Source organism: Rhopalosiphum padi, chromosome 1 (genome assembly GCF_020882245.1).
Source record: "Rhopalosiphum padi isolate XX-2018 chromosome 1, ASM2088224v1, whole genome shotgun sequence".
NCBI lineage: Eukaryota > Metazoa > Arthropoda > Insecta > Hemiptera > Aphididae > Rhopalosiphum > Rhopalosiphum padi.
Window position 1 is genome coordinate 73,822,684 of NC_083597.1, and position 27,742 is coordinate 73,850,425.

The 27,742-nt window shown below is 25.7% G+C and overlaps 1 protein-coding gene across 2 annotated transcripts in view; it reads left to right on the top strand.

Annotated features, from left to right (window-relative positions):
* The first annotated feature begins 481 nt into the window (after positions 1 to 481).
* LOC132922863 (major facilitator superfamily domain-containing protein 12-like) overlaps positions 482 to 27,742 on the top strand; it is a 33,519-nt gene continuing 6,258 nt past the window's right edge. Inside the window, exon 1 of one of the 2 annotated variants that reach the window (XM_060986593.1) lies at positions 482 to 662. Coding sequence is in view for 1 of the 2 variants with exons in the window: in XM_060986586.1 (XP_060842569.1) it covers positions 11,732 to 11,816 (85 nt within the window). In the remaining variant the exon portion in view is untranslated. Of the gene's footprint in view, positions 663 to 11,346; positions 11,817 to 27,742 lie in introns of those variants that run through there. The other variant, XM_060986586.1, reaches the window with a different exon arrangement.

Sequence of the window (27,742 nt, forward strand, 5' to 3'; positions counted from 1 at the left end):
CCTATTATAAACTTAACCATACAATATTGTTTGTTTGGAGATAATACCACAAAACAAAAAATAATATGTATTAATAATGATATATTATTATGGTTGTATTATCAGCCATTATCACCCACTCGCGGTCAGAGTCTGCCAATCGGTGCCAAAACACTGTTTTCTGTCTTGGCAACAACTGATAACCATTATTAATCTGCGAGTTGCTACGTGTTTCCAAATCAATTGGACTTTGGAGCCGGAAACGCACAGGACAATATTTCAGTTATTTCAAAATTTTACAAAATGTGTATACGATTTACCGAATACGAAATAAATGTAAGTTGCCTTATTCATAAGTCACGATCGGTCAACATTTTAAAGAAAGTTCATAGTCATGAATCACGATCATGGTATTTAGCCACGATAACCGCCAACTTATTGGTCCGCCTCTCTTGTTATCATCCTATTTCTTATCTCGATGAATTGTGAATAACTGAAAATTATTATTTTTATATTGGTGATCTTCAATTAGATGTCGAAACGTTGATGTTGTCTAATTTTATTATTATAATTGTATATTGTCATTTGTGATTGCAACTGTGTGTTTTTTAAACTCCATTTGATTTGAACAGCATTACCTAATATATATGTTTGACACAATTTCCTCTACAGAACGCGAACAGGTAACATTTACGCATTTACAACTAACTTTATTGATGACTATTGTATATATAAAATATGAATATAATAACTAATAATTATAAATCTTAGGTGTATCTAAATCAGCAAACTTACAATAATAATCGTTTATAGTATATATTATGTACAACAAATTCTTGATCCAAATATTGTAAATATGACTCCTCCCTCTAATTTAATAACTATTTTTTTTAACCAAAATGAATATACCCGTTGTAAAAATTATATAATCTAAATCGTGAATTTAAATTTCGATAGATTTGTTTTTAATCTCGGTGGAGTAACTAATTGAAAAACAATAGTAAACTTATTATAATATATTATATATAACTGGTAATTGATAATTAAGTACTATAATAACTATTATTTACTATTTACTATAGGTATATTATTGGCAGATACACGACTTATTATTATTCGCCTAATAAAAATACACCAATATCGCCTATAATAGTCATTTTATTGGTCCCACACTCTCGAGATAAAAGTTTTATTTTAATTTTAATCAACAAAAAACAATTACTTTTGTAAAACAAACACTTAATAGATAATGCAGACATATATTATTTTGAAATAAAAATATACCTATTGTTCTTTCTACAGTATTCTTCAAGGGTAAACAAATTATTTAAGATGAAAATATCGTCATTTAAAATAAATATATAGATAATAATAGTTCAGAAAAGTAATTGTGCCAAGATATCGAAAAATTGCATTGAAAAAACTAAACTTAATTATTTCTTGTTTTAATATTATAATAAATATACAAACTCATATTAATAAATCATAAATAAACTCCTTTACTCTTTTAGTAATTCAAAGCAGTTTTAAATATTATGATAAAATATAATTTATTTGTTTGTATAGATAAAAAAGATAGGTACATATACATTATTGTTTATATAATTATTATACACACACCATAAACCATAATTTCACAGGTGCAAAAAGTTTAGTTTTACAATATTACAAGGAATTCACGCCCATTATTTCATTCGAGTTTGGGACCATTATAATTGCATGAAAGAATATTTATGAACAAATTATAACTAGTTAAATCACAATACCAAACTATTTGTATTTTGTTTTTCAAATACATGTATATGATATAATTATTAAATTGCACTAAGATTATAAAATTGCCTATACAAAGCCCCTTAAAAGTTATTTTATAATAGTACGTAATAGTCGTATAAATAGTCTGTTTGACAAAAAAATACAAATTAGTTTAAGAATATAATAGATATAGACGGTATAATACGTCATAATAAAACGCCTTAAAAACATAAAATAGACAAGAAATATAAAATGTATTATTTTAAAACACCAGTAACCTATTCAATTTTTACAAAACGTTTAATATATTTAAATAGTTTCTTATAAATATGTACGAATATCAATATCAATATTTTTTATTTCAAAATTTAAATATATATTTTTTTTTTTATTGATTATATAAAACTTGGCAACTATGGCCATTAGCTACAATTTAAATAAGTTAAAAGATATTTACATTTTTTACAAATTTTTTTTTTATATATAATACAAAAATTGAAGCTAAGTATAGTTAAAATATATATATACAAATGGTTTACAAATTACTATTACATTAGATTGTAGAGACCTGTCGATTTCAGAAAATGTAACATTTTGGTGTTTTCTTCGGTTTTGGGTCTTAGTGCAGCGTCAAGTGTCGTGTCTAGCCCGATGATTTGTCGAACTTGTTGGTATTTGAGGCATTCGAGTATAATGTGTTTCACTGTTAATTGGACGCCACAGACTTCACGTGTAGGGAGTTCTTCCTTTGCCATTAGGTACCCATGTGTAAGTCGTGTATGTCCGATTCTTAATCGGTTTAGTATCGTTTCTTCTTTTCTTTTTAAGGAAGTATTTATCCACATTATGGTACTCCTTTTTATTAAATTAAGTTTGGTGGTTTGTTGTTTCCATGTGTTGAGCCATTTTTTATTGGTTATATAATTTAAGTGCTTTTTTAAGTCTATAGGATATACCTGGTATAATTTTAAATTCGGAATTTGTGGTGGCGATCTTGAACTGTTTGTCGGCTAGTTCGTTTCCTTTAATACCGATGTGTCCGGGTACCCACATGAGCGTTATTTTTTTGTTTTTGGATAACCTAAGGCTTCATTTAGTTTATTCATTATTTTTATTGCGATGTCTCCGGGTTTGAACTGATTTTTTATGCTGTTTAGTGTGCCAAGGGAGTCGCTACATATTATGTGGTTGGGGTGTTCATCGTCTGTGATTGTTTTAATCGCCTCAAGTATCGCTATTGCTTCGGCCGTATTTATAATGATCACTAAATTGTTTTCCATATCACATTTTATAAGCATAGAACTCCGAAATTAAAGGCTTAAGGTTTGGGTACTTTTTACAGAGTGTAGACTAATAGACTAATAACCTATTATGTTATTGTTCTTATAGAATATAGATATACAATAACGGTATTTATTTCATCGTAAATATGATTTTGTAGTAAAACAGTATTAGGTACTTATACGAAAATCAAAAATCTTTATTAGGGTCAAAAAAGATCGATAAATTCATAAATAGTAAATTGTATTTATATATTTTAATTTTTAATTAAACATAATTTGTATTTACAATTCTAAACGAAGATAGTAATATATTGGAATCACGATGATGTGTGTTTTTGTTTAGTCTAAAATTCCTTTTTAGTGCGGTAAAATTGCAATCTTCTTTAATAAATAATACAATTAAATTTTGCGGATATTTATTTGTGGAATATTGAATCTAGTCCCTACTTCAAGTGAAGAGTGAGAAATTCCTAGTACCTTTCCTTAATTGGGAAAAACTAACAAAAAGCTGTTGATTAACAAGCATATTTATGCAATACGCAAGTTATTGATAAGACTATTTATTTTATTATTTAGACATTCTAAACCGATTTTCTAAATAAGCATTTTTTTAGACAAAGTATAAACTTTAAAATATTTTGAGTTTTAGATTCTAAGTGAAGCGATCATTGTATTGATTTTACAATTATGTGGGTTCTCTTTTTTGTCATCGCCTTTTGCGACAATAAAAATGCTTCAATTTTAAATTTTAGGGTTACGTTCTGGTAGCACATTAGATCTAGTTGGTACTTTATGGTGTAAAAATTAATTTTCCAGAACTGTTCTTAATAATTAGGATAAACGAATTTAAGAAAAATTTAAAAAAAGCGGGTATTTAACCAAGATTGCCAAACAATTTAATAATATTTTCATGATTACAAATTTTTATATTATTCCCAATTATTTTAAAAAGTACTGAGAATTTTAAATGTTGTTCTCCTAAACTAGATCTAATTTACTACCAATACCTCCCTTGAATTTGATAATTAAATCACTTTTTTTACTAGTAAAAGCATCTTAAGGCACAAAATTAAACAAATCATTGTAAAATCAATATATTCTTCACTCCTCTCAGAATCTAATTATAACCCTGTTTAGTGAAACAAAGCGAATTTCATTCTTCATACACTAAAATGTTTATAAATTCTTGGTTCACCATCAAATAATTCTATAGGTAATACGCTTCTATAGAATAAAATCTAACATATCAAACTAGAATTTCATCTGCAGAAGTAACACTTACTTTACCTAACTTAACTTTATGGTGAATGTATTACGTTGATAAGCTTAAATTAAAATTAATATTAAACTAATTAAAATTAAATAATTATTGTAAATCCAATGATTCTCATTTTTAATAAAAATGGGACGCGTTAGTTCAATAAACTAAAATATCAGACGATGTTTTATCTGCAATATAAATTATATTTATAATAAATTGATAGTGAATATTCAGTGTAAATTATTTTTATCTTAAACAAAACTACAGTATATAGATCAAACTTTTCTTTTCTAAAAAATAATTGATTCAAATGGAATCGCCTCTTTAGGTTGTGAGTCAAACACGTTTTGAACTTTAGACATCTATTTTTTTCAAATTCCAAGTTGTTTCCAACATGGACGTCAGTCGTCATTACTTTCGGTATGCATAATATGCTGTACGAGGTATTAACATTTTTTTATCTAAAAATATGATTATATTAATACAATTGCTGTATAGATTTAACATAAACTGTCAACATATATATTATAAGATAGTAAATAAATAAATAAATTAGTACTCATAATTTAAAACATAATATTGCGTATTTTATGATTCATCATTTAATTGGTCCTTGTATAGTCAAGACCTACCTACGTCTTAAGTATTAAAAACAATAAAGTACTGATCGAATGTTTATTTAATATTTATGTTTATTAAATATAATTTGTAATTTATACTTTTATGTCTTACTTTCTTGGAGATCTAAACTTTTTATATCGATCAAATAATAATATAATAATAAACTTCATAACTTTCTCTGGTAATAGTTTTAATAAAAAATCCATTATGGTTATTTGTTTACAGTATAATATTCTGCAGTGTTATTATTTACCAATTTTACTTTACATATAGTACATTCAATATGTTTATGTCCTTTATTAGTACTTAATTAATTAAATGTTATGCCTTATGCGTATCATTATAGTATTACTACTATTACTTAGTTATTTATTTTCAACATATATTTTTAAATGGCTTTTTGTACATTATAAATAAAATCTAGTGATATCTTTTATAAACATTTTTTATCTTATTATTAAGTATTAATAATTTTTATCGTTAATTAAACTATTACAACTATTATAATAAATTATTAACGTATAATACCGTTTTTCAATGTATAGTTACAAAAGTAGTCTTATAAATGCCTATTTGTATTATATGTGTATTAATATACATCGTCGTATTATATAATTTAATTGTTAATTAAGATTCGATACTTAAGTTTTAATTGTTAAAATATATTTCATCATTATAATATATAAATGCAAAAAAATAATTTGAATGAAAGTGTCTGCGTGTTTTTTTTATTGATATAGAAGTAGCTTCTAATGTACATTAATCCTTACATCTTACAACAATTAATAATCTAGTCTTTAGTGAACCGCGAGTCTACTGGTTCATTATAAGTTGAGTTCAAGACTTCCTGAACTGAATATATAATTATATAATCTATATAACGAATTAAAATTTTTAAATTATATGTGTACCGACAATACCTACTTTATACAAAACAGAAGAAAATTTATTTTAAATAAATCAACATTAATCATTAATAGAAATATTTTTTTTATATTATCAACTTCTAGATTAAAACTATTTTATTGAACAAATAATTATTAAATATTATATTTCTATTGATCAATTTCAAACTTTGTCCATAAACCCCAGCATAACCTTAATTTAATAAATAAGTAAGTATATGTAATACTTAATGTCGACCTTCTAAATTTCCTAATATTTAACCTTTCTTCTATCACTTACTCTCTTGGAGGACATACAGCATTTCTAATATCTACTACTTGAATAATTTTTGAACGTGTTATCTTTATATATTTTTTTTTATTTTTTTTTACGCCTCTGCGAATACAATTCAATTGGTTTTTCCTTGAGGTTTAGTTAAATACGAACTATTGAGTAAATTGAAAAATTACTTATTTAGAGTACTTACTATATAGACTTGATTTATCATCTTCAAAGCATCTGAAGGAAGCTACATTGTAAATACACAAATGTATAATTATAAGTATAATGCATAAAAAAACAAATGAATTAGTCATCGGTCATTACTAATAATATTTATTTGAACTCTATATTGTTGTGATTCTGATTCACTAAATTTCTAAAACTTAAATTGTGTGTAATCATAAACTTAAATGTTTAAGTAATTAAGCAATCAAAATCATAACTATGATTTATACTATACACACACTCAAACTGCAAGTACTTTTTAACATGTCAACATGACAAATGAATCATCATAAATGTACAACAAAAAAATGATTGGAAACCGATTTGACCGAATGCTTTTTGCTATCTTTGAATTCCGGCGTTAGACAATTGGCGCATTAGTATACTTATTGCAGTGTTGTTTATAATTTGAAAATTAAATATATATATATTTTTTTAAGAGATATACAATCTGTACAGAATGGTACAATAAATATATGTGAAGAGAGTTGGAAAACACATACGGTTAAACAAGTAGCAACCCAATAGTAACACTTAACTTGGAAATTACAAGTGAAAAAAGAAAGATAAAAGGCGTAACGAAATAAGAGAAAAAACATTTGGCTTTAAGCAAAGTATCTCTATACCACCTCCTTTTCAATCAGTGTTGAGGATTTTCAGGAAGCGTTTAGGAATTTCATTTCTTGATGAGTGGATTTTCATAGTTATCTTGTCATAAGAAGAATCGCTTATAAAATATTGAAAATTCTTCTTAAATTGTTTTGATATGTAAGTTTTTGTAAAGGATATAATTTGAAATGTATGGAGGAACGTTAGTGATTTAAGATTTTACATATTGTGATATTCTGGTAAGTTTGGATTTTGTTTAAATTTGTTTTTTATAGTTGCGCCTCACAATTGTAGAATGTAAGTCTAAATCGGTTTTATAGTGGTCTTAAAAAAAATAAAATTCAAACAATGTTATTTCTTTTCTATATTATTGTAGTGTTCGACTTTATTTTATAGTTTAGTATTAGTTACCCATTTTCTAAATAGGTATCTGCTGTATTCCCTTGAGGTATAGTTTTGAATTTTTCAAACTTATATTTTACCCCTATCGAGGATCTGTATTCTGTATAATGATGATTGGACTTCAAAAATAAATAAAATAAGATCGAGTGAAAATGGTCATATTATTGTGCTTACCCTTTGTCTTTAACATTAATTCATTCATACAATGATTGTTTTGTCAGTCGGCCGACAGCCACGTAAATACAAAGATAGTATAATTTAACGATTAATACAATAAGAGACCGGTATTGTGCACTCTAGTGACTTAAAATTAAAATTCCTGTACATATATTAATTTAGTAAGATTTTATAATACAGTAAAAATAAATATTATGTGGATAAAATATTTCATTTCTGATGTGTTCCTAAAAAATGACTATCTTATCACAGCTGATATACAGCATAATTATTATCAAGCATATTCCAGTCCATTTTCTTGTTTAATACCTAATACATTTTTTTAAATTCTGATTTTTAAATATTTTTATATACGAAGACACAGAGGCCAAATTATCAAATACTTTGATTTTTCATCAGGAGTTTTCTTTGCTGATACCAACTTCTATTTTCGAATGGAGAGTACCCTATTTTCTATAAATTGTTAATAAAATTACATTTTTGAAAATGTTAATATATTTAAATTGAAATTCGAACGGATTTTTTTTAGTTTTTAGATTTTATGCACTAAGGATAACAGGTCTACGATAATGAGTTTGTTGGGCTTAAAAGATATAGGCCATGGGGTCTATAGTAATTTGAACATTTTAATAATTATTATTAATGTCAACATTTTATAATTTGTTAAAAATATTCAAGTATAATAAAAACTAAATCCAATATTAAATTAAATGATTGTAGTTATAGGTATATGATTATTCTGTTACCATTTACCATTTAACGTACGTCGAATTGGTTTTGTAACACTTACGTTACCATTTCCCATGTGTGTACAGGCACGTACACAAAAAAAATTGGGGGGGGGGGGGTTTACAAAATTTAGCAATACAAATTTTGCCGCAACATAATAAAACAATTTTTTCCTCGTTAATCGAAAATATTTCTGGGGGGGGGGTTGAACCCCAACCCCCTGTATACGTGCCTGTGTGTGAGAAACATTACATTTTATTGTGATTACTGATTATATTATTTATTATAATTTAAAGATACAGCAAAAGAAAAATATACATACTAAACCGATCGAAAATACGTTTTTATACATAACAAATAAGGTAAAACTGTTAAACTTAAATATTGACACTACTGACATATTTTATAAATTATATTATAGGGGTTGTTATTAAATAGTTTTTATAAAGTCTTTTATCAAATGATAATTGGATATAAATTATTTAAAATATTATTTGTAATATATTATTTAATAATATTATTTTTCAATGATAATATCCTAGTATAACGTGTATGTTTCATTTTTATTAATGATTGATTAAAAAATTGAAAGGTAGGTTAAACTCAAAAATTGGGTTGACCTTTCGCCACTGTAATGGGAGTTATTTATGAGTTAATAATCAAATACGGTGTACTAATATATATTAAATTTACTAATAAATTCCATGATCTATGCACGTAATATAAAAAAATAATAATTATATCAAATACTACACAAAATACACTACTTTTTAATGAGAGTTGTAGCATACTACAATTTTATAAAATATTAAACAATCATTTAATTAAAGAATAAATATAAATGCATGCTATACTTTTTGTATTTACTTGTAAAAAAATAAGATTTACAAATATGAATAAGTAATTATTTTTTAATTTAAAAGACTTGTCAAAAACCAATATAATTAGTTTGGCAGATTTTAATTTCTGAAAGCTATTGTAGTATTATCTATATGATAATAATTTATATTATCATGTTCTCTAAGTATTTAATCATATAAAAAACAACTATTAGGTATATCATAAATATACTAGGAAATACAAATTAAATTGAATTTACAATACTTATATATTATATAATATATATATTATAGTTTTTTTTATCGGTTTTAAAATGATTTATCAGAAATATGTTTATAAATTCAACTGAAACTATACCGATTATAATAAATACACATGGGCGTGTAAATAAATATATTAGCAATAAACGATTAAAATCCAAATGCGATATACCATATAAGTTGATAAAAAAATGTATAGTTTTGTAATGCTTCTACTCTTAAAAACATGTTGTGGTGGTGCCTTTGGTTTTGAATTAATGCAATGTTTAAAGTGAAAAATTATGTACTGTATAGAATATATGCAGATATACAGATAGTTATTAAAACTTAAAATTTACCAATCCTTACAAAAAATAATTTGAACCAAACAACAAATTGCATATATTCGGAAATTTAAGGAAATATTTTTAGTTTATATCCTTTTGTTCTACTGTCTATAGAAAAATAATCTCAAAAATTGTGATATGATGTTTTTTGTAATAATTGATACCTACCTAAATATTGTTATTTTTTGGATTTTAAAGTTTGAAATTTTCAATCCTAATACGTGTTATATAGAAAAAACTTTTCAATAATATAAATGTTTTCAAAAAGTTATCATTAATTTTATCTCTTTAGGATTAGGTCAGTAAAATTCACGTTGTTTAGTAGGATATTGTGTTGATGTGAGTGATACTTTCGTAGCAAGAAATGGGCTGAGCGTTGAAGGTAATTCAAATCTCGAGTATTCTGTATCGATTATTTTATTCTTAGCTATAACCCATACTCACACCTATTCATCATGAATAAACTGCATATTTTGCGTGTATTACAGCAGCCAATAATTAGAATATAATACACAGTAGATTTTCGCATAAAATATAATGCAATAGTTAGTGTATGTGTTTTAGTTTTTCATACACACTGCATAATTCTTAATTATGATACCTAAATGACTAGATTTATGCCGCCAGTTATATTTAAAATGTAAATATCTGCACCCATAAGGTAAGTATTCGCTCTATATTTGTACGAGGTATGTCCAAAAAGTAAGTTCCATTGGGCAATAAAAATAATTAAAATATATATATTTAAAAAAACAAATCATTGGATCGTTCAGTACAAATATTAAGCTATTTTTCAATATAGTTGCCATCATTATTTATGCACTTATAGCGGGACACTAGTTTTTGTATTCCTATGATCATAGAAATATACCGCCTGTGATTGCAATCATGTGTTAACAGCTTTTTTCACTTCATCGTCCTCGTTGAAGTTTTGGCCACCAAAAAATGATTTCATGTTTAAAAAAGATGAAAATCACTAGGTGTCAGCCGTCAGGTCTGGATTGTAAAAAGGATGATCAAGCTATTCTCATGCAAAATCCACAAGAAGTTGTAGTAGAAAACGGAACTTACTTTTTGGATATACCTCGTATATTGAAGTGATTCTTGACAAGTCCCGAGGTGGGTGTTGCGTTTTGCATGTATTTTATATATATTTAAATTTTTCTCCTCTATTTATTGTAAATGTTTGATGTTTCAATAACAAGAATTATCTTCAATGGATATAAATTAGAGTTACTATGCGAATTTGTACAGCCTAAGGGATAGGAAAACTCATACATACACCCTTCTCATAAAACCTCCACTGTTCGCTATTGTACGAGTATATACTGTAGCGGAGTATCATCAGACGAAATTAAAACGAAGATGGGTGAAGTAGTTTACCGTGTTTATCTTGAATCAAAAAAAACAAACTAAAAATTTAGATATACGATTTACTTTATATACTACAAATATATAATATTTAGAGCAAGGACATTTTGTATACGTCATACGTATAGGTTTGAGTATGCCTTTGAGTTGGGTTGTTCAAACACAGTACGCGCAGACGTGTAGTTTTTACGTATTTAATATGTGCCCAATAAGTGTATTGTTTCACTACACACTCGATAAACTGATTAAGTGGTGTAGGTAATGTACTATATTATTTATTATAGTTCGCGTAATCACTGCCGGGGGAGTTCGTAATAATAATAATAGTATGTATATATTATATTTACTCGTGCACTGTGTAGCACCGAGATAAGTGGTCGCCAAATGTCTGTGATCGCTGGTTGGTCGCTACTGGTCGTTTACTCGTTTAACTCGCGTTGATGAACAGTAATTTATTCCACTATATATCCGTTCGTAATTTTCCTCTAGAGGTGTCATTCGGTCGTCTCGCGCGCAAGACTGTTATACAATTCAATATTACATTATAAATAGTTAACACCAGCACGATTATTGAAAGACACGCGTGTTTTTTTATTCACATCCTATTATTATATTGTATAAAACAAAGTAATAAATAAAAAATAGTAAAGTTTTTTTTTTTAATTATTAATAATTTTAATTAATTAATTCAATTTTGGTTATAACTTAATAATATACATCCTTAAAATGTCTACAAATAATCAAATGGATCAAAAAAAAGGAGATGACCAAAAGCGTGCCATTCAACTTAACCAAGTACCAGCACTACCAGGTATTATAATAATAATATAAACGTCATTATTCATTATACCATCACAATTTACACCTCAATGTGTTTTATTTTATTCTGTGTGGTGGACATTTATGTATAATTTAGTTAGTCAAAATTGTTTGATGAGAAAAATTCACTCTAACGATTTATTTGATCATTGTATGACAGAATTATATTATGTAATGTGTTTTTTGTTTTAATAATATCTCATTAAGGCCGTGCAAATAATCAATATTTTATAACAAATATAATTTCTATAGGTTATAGTACAGATATACTAATGATATACTTTATACACATATTGTTATACTGTATATTATATTGGAAAAAACCGTGTCGTTAATTTCCAAAAAATAACTATGATTTAGGTACATCTTATTTTATTAATTTTAATTTTCCACGTGTCTTTCTATAGTCGAGTCTTGTCAAACTGTAAAAAAATTATTTTTATTATCAAAACAATATAAAATGTTATGATTTTTTAAGATGTTCTTTCTTTTATATAATTGAGTAATAATATTTTATTGGCAGGAATATAGGTATTTAATTTGTTCGACAATTTTAATTAACAGGATTTTTGGTTCGTTAACCGCAATACATTCATAGTAAGTTTAGCAATTATTAATAACTAATAACTGAGGTTAGATTTTTGCTCGTGTATTTATTTTAATTTCTCAAACATATACATGTATTTAGTAAGTGATATCTGTGATTTTTAATAGTAATGTATTAACTAATTTTCGTATAATTTATGTGCGTATTATCTTTCAAATCCTATGTATTATTTTGATGGCAAACCATTAAAATGACTAACAAACATATTTATTTAATTTTTTTATTTATACTTTATGCTCGTCATTAAAAATGAGATCATTCATTCACTGGTTTATCACACTATTTTCGTTGACAAGGTATACAGCTGTCAGTTATGTATGATGTATTTTGTTAAAAATAATCGAAACAAGACAAATATTAACAAAAATGATTTTACGGAATTATCATTTTCTATCATCCATCTGAAAAATGCACATATTGCTGACAAAAAAAACGACCCGTACACACAACGGCGTTATATACGCTCTACTTATATGTATGTATAATGTATATATATATGAATGTATATGCAAATAAGTGTTTTACTCGTTTCATAATATAATAATATGTTAGTCGACAGACAAGTGTTGTTATTAATAAGAATACACATTGGAATGTACGTCACAATAACATATATTATATAGGTGTACTTGTAGGCATGATGGACAAAAATTTTAAAAAACAAATTCATTTGTTTACACGTACAAAAATATTTGGTAATAATGATTTCTATATTATAATAATAATATTCTATTACAAATAGTTGTTATAGCCATCAAAATGTGTACAGATATATACTGTAGCACACGAGACGCTGTAGTAGGTATTTAAAGTCTTATTGTTACGAATTTAAAGAATAATGAACTATTGAATTAATATATGTAACTATAAGAGAACCGGAAAGTAATGAATATACCTACTGAATAATAACACTCATATTAAATCACTTACGGCAAGATGCAAATTCGCGTCCACGAATAAAAAAACTTTAGAGAAAATAAACATATAATATGTAATTTAATTGTTTATATACACTGATGATTTACCCACTAAACGTACATAATTATGTATATTGTACTGTTATTGGAAAATTGACATTTATAAAGCGTCTTATCGGTGAATATTACTTCAATCGAATTTAATAAACATTATATAAGTTTAATTGAACTATATGATATAATTTTGAAAAAAATGATGTTTATAAAAAGTTAAATCCGTCAAATGTCTTATAAATTATAATAATGTGTACAACTGACTATTTTGGATTTATATAAAATGCATCCATCTAAATGATTCGTACATGTCAACGTTTCAATATGCTTTTGATTGAATGCCTAAAAATGACGTTTAATTTATCCAATTATAGTTAATAATAATATACGATACATACGTGTATAGACGCGTCTGTATTATACACTATATAATATTATATAAATTGGTATTTAAAATGACGTTAATATGTTAAATATCCTGACTATAGGTGTTTTTTAGCATCTTTTAATCTAGTATTAAATCGAATAAGTCGTAATAGTCGTATCAAAGTATATTTTGTACAAATTTTTATGTTTAAACAAGTGAGTGTATAAACCGCATAAACCTATTATATGAAAAAAAAATTGGGAAAACAATTTTTTCATTCGTCTGCGATTGTTACGACTGCAAGTAAATTAAATTAATTTTGTCGACATCGTTATTAAATAAAAAATCATAAATAACCCATACGTAAAAGGTCATAAATTGTTTTCTTCATATTCTACAAGTAGTTACCTATATTACAAGGCGGCATCATCACTGACTTCAAATGCCATTGTGTGTTAATCACTAATGTCTTACATATACGCATATATTTACTATGATATGACACCGAAGAAATTAAAAACAAATAATATTATATTATTATAGATTTAAATATTAGGTATGTATGGTAATAATTTTGATGTAACTTACATAGAAATAAATTTTTTTTTTTTTGAATGAAATTTATCTCCATTGGAAAATAGTGTTTTCCGGGAACTATAAAATTTTAGTCATGTGTATATACGTATAGGAACTGTTGACCTATATACTATATATTGCAAAACTTCGATCTATCACTGTCGCGATCGGTTATGTTTTGCATTCATATAATATACAGTATACTACACACATGTGCTGAGTATCGTGCAGTTTGTGTCGAGGGTTCAATATTCAATTCCTCTGCCGGTCTGGCTATTCACAAAAGTATATAAATATATAATTTATCAAACTATAGAAGAAACGCTTACAAAACTTATCGTGTAACTTTATTCCTATATAGAGTGTCGACGAGTGGGTAAAGGTGTGAAAAATACTATACTCTTCGATCAAAAATTATCAAATTTTAAAACATCCTTCGCTAGAAAAATTATCGTTAAACTTTGCTGTATTACTGTTAACGTGTTCTGTAAACTGTACCTAAATGTATTACATATATTATATATTACACGGGTTTACAGGTAATAATATTATTCATTATCATGCTCATTAAATGCAGGTTTACTATGCAACTACAGATTATAGTAGGTTGTATACTATATATTACTATATTATTATAATTAATTGTCAAAAAATTAGAAGGATCAAAGTTCATAAAAATATTTTATTATACGCTCCGATAAACTTCACATAATAATAATACACTTACAATACGCAATACTTATAATTAGAAATTTATTATTATTATTTTTTTGTTTTTGTTACTATATCATGTATATATACTACATAGGTAATACATATTATATTACTATAGTAGTTTATTGTTTATTATCAATGTGTAAAAAAAATAGTATAAGGTTAACGACTGTAATAATACATACAACGATAAACTATATAGGTAATGCCTAAATATGTTATATAGTAAAAATTACACAAAGTATACAATTTTGATAATAAAATAAATTTTCATCGTGATTTCTTACATGTAGTTGTTAGCCTATATCAACATATTATTGATTATATAGAAATGTATAGAACATCTAAATCGAGTAGAATATTATAATCATAACTTTATAAGTAGTAAATGATGGTACTACGCACTAAATAATTATGATAACCAAAATGGGCATTAGAAACATAACATTTGATTTTCACAGCTAAAGTATCATTTGCCTATTGACAATATATTTTTACTTTTAATCCATAGACCATAGTAGATATGATTTTGTACATTTGTAACATTATAGTGATCAAAATATTGAATTGGTTAAGGTAAAATATACTATCAACTATTATAATAAACAATACATAAATATTTGGTAGAATTTAATTTAATACCTATGTATGAACACTAGGAACGTGTATATTACAGTCATAAATATTCATATTTTGTTCTATAGATATATTTTAATGTATAATATAATGATTTGTGATAGTATTATTATTACTATTATAATTCTAACAAGTATTAGATTTGAAAAATTGTATGACAGATAAAATACGCCTAACTTACATCAGAATGACAGAATCTCATATATCCAGTAGGTATATAGTAGTAAACATTTACGGCGAACAATACTATACGTTAATATATAATTTTGAGAAAATACAAAATACTGGCAAGTCTTACATAAAAATAATTTCACGTAGGTATAAGCGTATAACGCTACAACCTATAACCTTTGTGATGTTTTTTTTCGAACCGTTACGTGGGTATAACTATTGAAAGAATGTTAAACAGGTGTCTTGCGTCGTCAATTGTATTGCACAATATACTAACAAAATCCAGTTTTTGGAAATGGCAGATTTCGCATAGGGATTGAGTATGTGTAGAGTATTATAACATACTATGTTTGCCCTGTTGTGAAATCTAAATTATAACATATTATATAGTATTACTTATTATTCATAATATACGCCCACTCTTATTGAACACCATTCATAAAAGTTTTTAGAACAAAATTGTGGTTTTAATACACAATGTTGGTATTTTATTGTATGATAGTGTATAGTTGCCACTGTTGCCAGTATACAGTTTTTCGAAAAAAATAACTATTTAAATTATTGAGTTAAAAACCTATCACGGAAAACTTTTTAAATAACGTTAAAATGTAATTTATATCATCATATCAGTGTTCGTATTATTTTGTCCGTATCTGAATATACCTATAATATAATATAGGTATACATCCTGCAGAGGCGTATATAGGATTTTCTTGGGGAGGAGGATATGAAATAATTTTTTTGTGCGGTTACAATCTTCAAAATTCAGTTACTCCACATGTAAGGCATTTTATAACTAACTGTTCTGCTTATATCTGTTCTAAAAAAAAAGGCAAGAGAGTGGATCTATCTCCCATAAATGCGTCACTGGGTAGTGAGTACATCATTATACGTCGTAAAAACACCAAAAACAAGTTACCCAGTATGATATTAACATTATTAACATATTATTTGGCTAATTTTTCATTGTTATTCGCTAAAATTGGCATTAACAGGTTAAACACCATATGAGGTAATTATATCCAACACATCAATTGTTAATACAACCCATACTAATTGTTATAATAAGTTTGTTTATATAATTGTAAACGTAATTGGAATTCCGAATTTCCTGTAATAAGTTAAATATCAAAATTTAATTATTTCTCTTAAACGTTTCATTATAATATTAAACCATTTGACACTTTGTTCTATAGGCCACGTATATATGAATAAAAAAGGTATGTTTTTTTCGACTGCCCATTTGCGCCAAATTTACTTGTTTAAACATTTTACATTAAATAATTGGTTAATTCGTATATTTATAAGACGTCATCGTTGCTGTAACGTATAATAAAGTTATTTTTATAAGTCTGTCAATAGTAATAATAAAAATATACCTAACCCCAAAAAAATTCACAAGTTGAAAAAAGATTAAAAACTACTTTAAAAGCAATAGAAAATTATAAAATATTATAAAATTATAAATATTATTGATTATTATTTTTAAAATTGACTATGATTTAAATAAAATTCTAACTGTTGTTTATTATTTGAGAAAAAAATATATTATTTTATTATAATTATACCAGGTGAATTTGGCGCAAATGGGCTATACCCAAAACGAATTAATTTTTTTGGCGCAAATGGGCGATGCTCAGAATTATGATCACATATGATGAAGGTTCTTAAGGCCCTACGTGGCGCTAAAGACATATTACACTGTGGGGCCAACAAATCCCACATGGCGTTATAAACAAATATACTTTTTATATCTTGACTCTCAACCTATTAAGACCAAAACCATAACTAGTATATAAATGGTTAGTCTCCTTACTTAAGGAAATTAATTTTAATTCATTATTTTAAAAAAATAATTCTTATGATAATAGTATTGATTAGGTTACGTTCGAATAAGTTAATGGCAAATTAGGTAAATTTCTTAATCCTTAATAAAGATAATTAAAATATATCACACTAAGAGTATATTATAATTTATAATAACTATTTATTGCTGTGTATAATATAATATGGCAATGATGTATAATAAAATTGTTAAATATAGCCAATATAATAGGTATTTTTTAATACATAGTATTATACATTTTGTTTTTCGTTCATTAATTATATTGTTTATTTAGTCGCAACACTGAACATTTAAGGAAAACGTGAATAGTTTGTTTTTATTTATAATTAATTTACACGACCTCACACGAATCAATAATAATTATTATAGACTTTTAAGTCTATTTTTGCGATAAAATCGTTCGTTGTGTAAATGGGTTCCTACTAACACTAATCGTAAAATTCGTAATAATATTGTAATACACTAATACTTATAAGTTATAAGTATAACCATTATAAACAATATATCATAACAATTTATATTAGTATAATATTATGTTATTAGAGATGACGTACAATTTAAACGTGTATTAAAGTTTAAAAAAATAAGTATATTCCATAACTACTTAAGTGTGCATAAAATATTATATTTACAAATATCAATATCGCAAATATACCTGATAAGAAATATGTTAAATTTCAATTATTAAATATTCGTTCATAGTGTTTGATTGTAATAACTGATAACATAAACTATTTTTACATCGTAAAACCATTAATATTAACGCATTATATGATTTTTCTAAGAAAGTTAGATGTATAAAACAACAATAATTTACGATGTTTATGTAAAATGTTTTATTTAAATCATATTGTGTTTAGTAAAAATATTGTAATAATTATCTTGCAAATTTTTTAATTTATTTTTCTTGTGTAGCGACATTATTCTGGGAATCTATTATTTTTGTGTATTTAATATTTATTTATGTATTATGTATATTATCACTGTTACATAACCATTTTAGTTTTTGCACTACAGTACTTCATATTTGTTAAATATAAAATTCACTTACTAAAAGTATTATATGATATATTGTATACCTAAGAAACAACTTCCCCCCAACGCCCCCTCTAAAAAAAACCAATCGAATTTAATTTGTCCCGATTGGGTTGTACCAATATCCGGCGTTGTGTGTACACAATATATATATAATATACGATTCGATAAACTGACAGACGCGTGAAAATAAATAATATTCTCGATAGAAAAACAGCTATAAGGACAATATGAGATATTTTAACTAAAACAAACACGAAACGTCACGAATGTATACATTGTAACTATATATAATATTATATAATAGCAAAAAATATTACAAAGAATAATAGAGAAATGTATTGAATTTCACTTTCCTTAACTATGTGCATAGTGGTTTGTAAAATTGTAAAACATATCGCTTGGTTTTGTAAACGAAATTGGCTTTTTAGCTTTTACTCTGATTAAATATTTAAAAACAAAAATTTTTTTTTTACAAAACCATACCACCAACCCTTTAAAGGTACACTCATAGTATAGGTATAAATAAATACATACTAACTAACATTGTTTTCAGAGAAATATCATATAATCTAACCTAACTCAACAGTGAATTTTTGAATAATTGATTTATATAATCGTCACACGTTACAGGATAATGTATCAAAACTCGTACCCTTAAATTATATGTACCTACATATAAATACTACAGTTTAATGTAGTGATAGGCTCACAAATTATTTGTGACCATTATTAATATACATATAATCTTAAATTTATATGATTTTTATCACAAAAATTTTTGATATTCGTGTAAATTTTATAAATTTTTTTGTATATATCTATAATTATTATAAGTACCGGCCTATTGCTAGTTGCTACATTCATATCATATTATATATACCTACATTTGATATATGTAATCTGACACACGTTTAATAATATGTAATTATGAGTGTAATTTTTCGTAAATTTTAGTCTTAGAACAAAAATTATCGCTTATGTGCCTGCAATTTATTAATCAAAATTTGATTTAACAGATAGTTATAAAAATCTTGATTTAATACTAAATCGTAAAATATATAATATATTTAGTTATTAGCAGGTATTTAGTATAAATAGTAAGTAGGTAGGTTTATTGAATATTCGACTATGATGTTTGTGAAAAATGAATACCTCTAAACGATTTTAATCGAATATAATATCTTTATTTTGATTAAATAACGATATTTCTATAACATATATGAGTATATAGTAGCGTAAAGTCATAAATTAAATACTTGTCGTAGACAAAATTCTAAACATATAAAACACGCTGGTTAATATATGTTTTCTAAACGAACGTTTTAATTATTGATTGAAATATATTATGCGTTATTCGTATTATTTACTTTATACGGTTATACGTTGTATAAAACAAATATGTCTCCATTACAATATTCAATTTCGACTAAAATATTAATTCGCAAGTCGCAGTTCGCAGTTATATATTATGCCCGTGTTTATTTTTTATGACGCTATTTAATCCGAAGTTTTTTATATAATATATGATGGGCAAAACGAAATGCGTTCACTAATAGAACTACATTAAAATTAATAATCTTAATGTTTAATATCAAAAACAATTCAATTCTGTTTATAATTTCGAGCCTATATAATACCTATCGGCTGTAAATAATATTTAATTTAAAGCTTTAATTTAGTGATAATTTATTTGTAAATAGTAAAGCTTATTAAATCATTAATTTTAAAACATGATATTATTATCTTTTACATAATAACAACATCTAGAATCTTCTAAGTAAAATATTTAATACGAATAATTAATTTTAATGATGAAACTATAAATAATTGCTTATTTGATGTCTAACTTCGAAAATTATTATTTATAATAATGCCATATTGATATTCAATTTTTTTTTACACTAGAATAACTATATTTAAAAGAAAAATAACGGCACATAATGTTGGGTGAATTAAATAAAAAACCAACCAAAATTGTTAAAATTTTTATAAAAATATTTATACTTCAAAGATTGATTCGTAATTACTCATTTAAACTATGCAGTATACTATAATATAGCAATAAGACATGTTTCATGCTTATCGCTGACAAATTTACTGTTCATCGCCATTCGCTCTACTAAAATTGTTGTTTAGAACTTTGGTTTCATTATAATAAATCTGTTAAAATATTGTTTTTTATTTGTTTCGTGTAAATGTTTTTTTACACATATACAATACTATGGACATAACAGTGAGATTAAGACAGGACCATCTTCTAAAAATTAAAATCTTACCGTTTGAAATTGACAAGGGAACGTGATTCTAAAATAAAGAACAATTTTGTTGTACATGATAATGTTACCTGTTGTAAACCGGCAATTTATAATTCTATATTAATTTTGGTATTATAAATATTTTTTAAAGGAAAACAATTTCCAGAAATTAATAAACAAAAAAAATGAATTGAATACGACATATACGTGCCTAACCAATAGTCAGCAAACAAAAGTTAATAGTTGTAAAATTTCAAAGGAATAAACACTGTAAAGCGCGTTATTTTAAAATATTAAATTAAATAAAAAATATAAATTCGTTAAGACTGTTTGTTGGTTTTCACAATAAAAATATTTATAAGATTAGTTTAATTTGAAACCAAGGTAACAAAACATATACACACGTAAAATTAATATAGTGTAATATAGTATTTTTATCCGTTTTTAACGATTTGTAAAAAGCCATTTTAAAAAATTTTATTGGTCAATAGTCATATAATATATCACTATAAAATAATCATCGCTGTTCTGGCCATATATGTCAACTGTACAATTTAATAGACTACTGCAAATCAGGTATTAAATATAGTATGATTAATACCTATATAAATATTTCCTCAGTAGATCACATCATTATATTGATTGATATTTAAACATTTAACTATATCTACAATTATGTTAGCATTTTTTTATCTATATTAATATTTAATATTATGATTTGTATATCGCCAATCATTTTTAAATTATATATATTCAAAACAAAATTTTCAATTTAAATAAACTTCAAATCGATACGTATAAAAAAGTGATGTGTACAATATACAATATACGCATAGACTTTATTATTTCTGTCGATAATAATCGTCACCCCTTCGCCGTTCGACGAAGCCATTAAAACTACAGCTCATTTACCCTACAGTTAGTATACTGTTATAATATCGACAACCTAACATATGGAGAAAATAAATTGTACTACTAAATATATTTTATTAATAATTGTTTGACAATTTTCAATGTTTTTACAGTGTTACAAGTAGGTACCTACTGTATTTTCGAGTATTATTAATTATTATGTGTATATTAATTTGTTTGCTGACTTTGATTCGTAATTTAAAAGACATAATTTTTAAGATGTTGTCTATACTATATAATATAATGAATAATTATAAATTATAATAACGCAGGTGAAATCGTTTAATTCGATAAGGCTTTGCAGTTTATAGAGAAATTAACGTCTGGACTCAATAATAGTCCTTAACACTCCTTAACACTCCATTACTCTATAAATGGCTGCTTTATTGATGATTCGAGTGTTAACTTTAAAATCTTTAAATAATTATGAATGATAATAAATGGTTTTATTATACATTTACAAATAGAATGGCTGCAAGTTTATAAGCTGCCGACAATATTTCACAAGGTGATAAGGACAAACGCTTTTAATCATTTATAAAAATAATACTATCAGCGTGCAAGACGCTGTTATCATTTAAAAAAAAAATACATGACTTTATCGGACTTCTCTTAAACAAAAATTACTTATCTTATATTTTACAATATATTTTTTCATTACTAAAAATTTTTAAAGTTCTAAAAAAATTTAAAAAAATATTTGTTAGCATTTTTAATACGATTTTTATGTATTTATTCTTTGTACAAAGATTGTCTAATTAATAATTTATAATTACATCATAGGATGGTAACCGCTTGAAATCGAAATGTTCATAAATATATTACAGTCCACGTGTATATCTGATAATTATCTATCTATCACTTTGTTCAACGTTTATTATTTTAAATACCCTCACCGCAAACGATTTCATAAAGGCAGATATATACATCTGAAACATCTAACTATATTGCTGAAATGCGTTGTACGAAGTAAATCGTATTTATAATTTACCCATAAAAATTATACGATTAATGCAACACGTCGACTCGTAGGCCTATGTACATTGATAACCAATGTAAATAAATTACTGTGCTGCATGCGGTCAACTGATTCTATATTCATATTTCATATTAATAATAATTAATATTGTAAACAATGACGAACGTAGGTACAATAGGTACATAATGTGTGAGTATATAAAGACAGCCAAGGTACACGTATAAGTATATAATATTTACTCTCCGACTATTTACAGCTATAATATACCTAACAACAAGTTACGCGATGTATTAACATACAATATGAATTCAACCTTTGAAAAAATATATATTGCACATTTCGTGACATCGGTGGTATAGCGCCACAAGACTACGCACATCCGACAATCAGGATCATAGTTGTTAACGACGTTTAATCATTGCATATAATGTTATCACGCACATAGAGCTCAAATTAGAGGGGTACTAAATTATCAAAGCCTCGCAGACTAGCGGAATTTTCTTTTCCCCTATTTTTCATAAACGATAGAATTAATGGTTACAGTAAAAATTAAAATTAAACAATTAGTATTGCATATCATACATAATTAGTAATCACATTTGCACTCCTACATCTAATACTGTTCAAGTAATACTAAAGATAAAATAAATTATTTTGTGGGACAAGCGTTTTGTTAATCTTTAAAAATTACGATTACAACCAATGTTTATTAAGACCATTTTTTTAATATCATAAAATTTAAATTAAAAACTAAAAAAAGGGGGGAAAGTAGGTAAAAATTTTATTATATAATAATGAGGTGCATCTCATCATTAAGTATAAGTTACTGTTATAGTGTTATCAATGTACTATATCTTTTAATCAAATGATAAATCATCCTGCAATTACAATCAAAAATTACTTTGAAAATGGTCTAATTTTTGGCAATCTTTGTTACCGAACAATTAGGTATTTCAATAATAATATTTATTAAAATTTTAACAAATAATGTACCTACATATTTGTTTTAGGATACTTTTAGAATCTTAGATATTTGTAAAAAAAAATAACGCGAATAACTGGTGTGAGAGGAGGGATGCTAATTTATAGTTTGAACACAATTCCTCCTCCTATTATATTCGCCCATCTAATTAAAGCTGCATATATATATATATATATATAATAATATAATATTTACCACAAAAATAATATAATTTAATACAATTTAATATTATTATTGTATATGTATAGAAGTCGTTGCAGTAATTACTCATTAATCATTAACATAAGTGGTTTATTAAAAAAATATTATTGTAATATTTAGTCGACGTTAATAAATTCACGCGTGACTGTGGTTATTTTCTAATACATTTTGAATTCTTGTACTAAATTATGCGTATAAACCATAAGTTTTTTTCTCAAACTTTTTTTCCTGCAATTTTTGACATTACCGGTCGTCAAATATATTATTAATTATTATATTTATGGTTTTGTGCAGTGTATTGTTGGCCATAAAATTGTTTGCGTTTTTGTGAATCCACCAATCCGCGTGTCACGTGTGACATGCAAAAATAAGTTTTAAAACTAATAAAAATTAATTAATTCTACCTTGTCTTGATAAATCCGCAATTTAGGAACCCATCGTCGCGAGCTTTTTTTGTTATACATTGTAATTATACTTATATATTGTATAAACGCAGAATTTGTTTGTGAAATATATTGATATTGTTCATTACGATAAACTTTGACTTTTGATCTGCTTGTTGATTGTATATCGTTAGAACTCATACAATAAATAACCTAATATATCTTTTATTATAAGAAATTATCGAAAATATTAGTTTACAGTTTGTTTTTTTTTTGTCATTGGCATTCGTTGATTATAATATTATTTTTATACGCTAAATATATATAAATTTAAAAAATAAAAATCCTTCAGTCTTCGTTTAATTATATAACTGTTTCAAATATATATTCTCACTCACTTATTGTAATATGTGGAAGAACACGGAAACTTATACACAAGCTTATTATATAGAGTGATTCGCAAAGAATGCTCACTCCTATTTTTCTTTTAATAACGAGTTTATTCTAATACTGATTGTTGAAATTTTTAACTATAATTAAATACCATATTTTTTAATTTACAAAAATTCTTACTGCTTAAAGAATGTCCTGTGGCGATACAAGCTTTTGTTTTTCAAAAGAAAACATCCCCTTTTTAACTGTAAGCTATTTAGTGGATTATATTTTTTTTAATTTTGCTGTATCTAATTCAAAAATAAAACCAGCAGTTTTTCAGTTATTAGAACGTTTAAATTTATAATAATAGTCCTTACAAATGGTTATATAAAAATATAATAATATATGATATTGGATCTAGTACTTATTATACTAGGCCATTTTTACAAATTATATATGTTAATAGGTATAAATTCAGAATTATCAACTTACTATAGTCCCCATGTCACACTGAACCCCATTATCAAGGACCTTTTATCTTTAGTATATACAAAGTTAAATTACTAATAATTTGTTCGAGTTTTAATTTTGATGCATATAAAAATTATTCATTAAACAATTTGTTGTATAAAATTTTGGTTCTTATTTCAAAAATATATGTTTATATGTTCACAAGACACTCATCAAGTAGCATAATAATCTCAAGAACTTGAAAATATGGTCATTAAGTTAATTTGAAAATTTGGAAACTTAGATTTTGATGAATAACTGAATTTTTTAAGAAAATACGGGATTGAGCATGCTTGATGAATCACCCTGCACCCTGTATAAATTCAAAACATTTCTGTAGTTACCTTAACTGCTCACTTATTATTATATTGTATTTATTTGTACTTTGACATGACATTCCTCTTAAATTAATATGTAAAACAATTTAATTATCCATTCAGTTTTCAACATAAAAACAAACAAAACGACAGCTCAATAGATGGCTTGTGCAAATAATTTAATACGACAATTGTTTTTCCATTGTTGTCTGATGATTAATCAAGCAATCATGAACTACTCGTATCAAATGAGATGTTTTATACATCTGTAAATCTACGTAAATAAGAGTTCTGTATGTCATGATCGATGTGGTAGGGTAACGATTCCCGAATCCTCTAGGTATGTTATACCTACACTATACTGGCTGGCTCGACACAGCAGGTCACAAGTTACTGGTGTACGTACAACAGCCTTGTAAAGAATACCTGAATACTTTTATATTGTACTCAAATACTTAAAAACAGATATATTGTAATACTTTCAAGTATAAATTTAGTTAATTTTTTTTTTTTTTATGTTAATATAATCAATGGTTCTTATAACATCCTATAATATACACGCATAGATGCAATCTAGATGTAATCGATGTCCAACTACGGTCAGCGAAAGCATTAGACAACAGTTGAAAAAAAACGAATCCACATTTATAAAAAAATATAACGTATACTATATAAAATAAAAAATTAATTAATATTTCTTCTTTTACCATTATTTATTATTTCTTATCAATTACATACGTGATACGTCTTGTTATAATCAGACATGACCATGTGTTGTAGACTCGCGCACATTCAGCAGCGTTATCGTTTAATAATAAAAATAACATTATCGTATTTGTTGTTCTACTAAGTTAACATTATTCCATCACCAATATTAATTTAGTTCTATATTAGCTAAAAGAAAAATTTTAAATTCTTGGCCCGCCATTTTTTTTTTTATGGCCTTCGGTAATAAAACAAATTTGTTATCACCACCGATAGGTCTGATAAACTGTTGAACAGCGGTAATGTGATTTTATAGTAATTATATGTGAATACTGATCTTCCATCACTGCATGTCGGTTCAAAATGGGAAAAATAAAAAAAGGTTGGTACCTATATATAGGTACCGCCGATCTATATGTTATACGTTACTATCGATATAATTATCCTATGATTTAGATTTTAGATAAATTAAGAACGACGCATGTATTATGTGTACTCGTAATTCGTATTAATTGAGTGTAGAAGTAGAATCTTTCCCCTTGATATTCAACGTACATTTATTAAATTATTTTCGATTAGATTTATAGGGGAGAACCAAAGAATATCACCAATAACACGAATAAAGTTTAGACTTTAAGGGTACTCAAATAATAATATAAACTATATATCACACGTAGACACCTGCTACTATCAGGTATCGATTCAATAGCTAATTAATCAAAACAATTTGAAGGACATTTAAAAATTTGAAAAAAAAATAAAGATAATATTAATATACCTAAGATAAGTAAGTACCTACCTATAATATGTATGTAAGAAATCAATAAAACATTTAGAGGCGCATTTCTCTCCAATATCTGTAGTTATTGTAGGTATCTATTATTATAATAAAATTATCGGAATCTCAACGACGAACACAAATACAACAGGCGTATTAATATAATTAATGTATTATTAATTAGCCTGAACATGATGTTGCCTAATGTACCTTTAATCTAATATTCATGTATAAATGTATATTAATAATATGTATATTATCCGAGTATACCTAAATGGTATATCAGGTACCAACGATACCTATTGACAGTGTTATGAGATAAATTGATAACACAACTTTTAACGATAGGTATGTGTCACATCACATCGCGCTGCCTGTCCAAAATATAATTGTTTATTATATGTAGGTACTTACTGCTATATGCGAATGCTGTGGTGATTTAAGTTATTATTGTGTAATTGTATTGTATATAATTTTTACTGTGATTCGATGTGCAAATATAGAGTAGTACGTAATTTTTCATCTTTGATACTTTAGCGATTCGAAAGCAGCCACTACAAATTTTCAAGATTATAATTATATTTTTATTTTATAT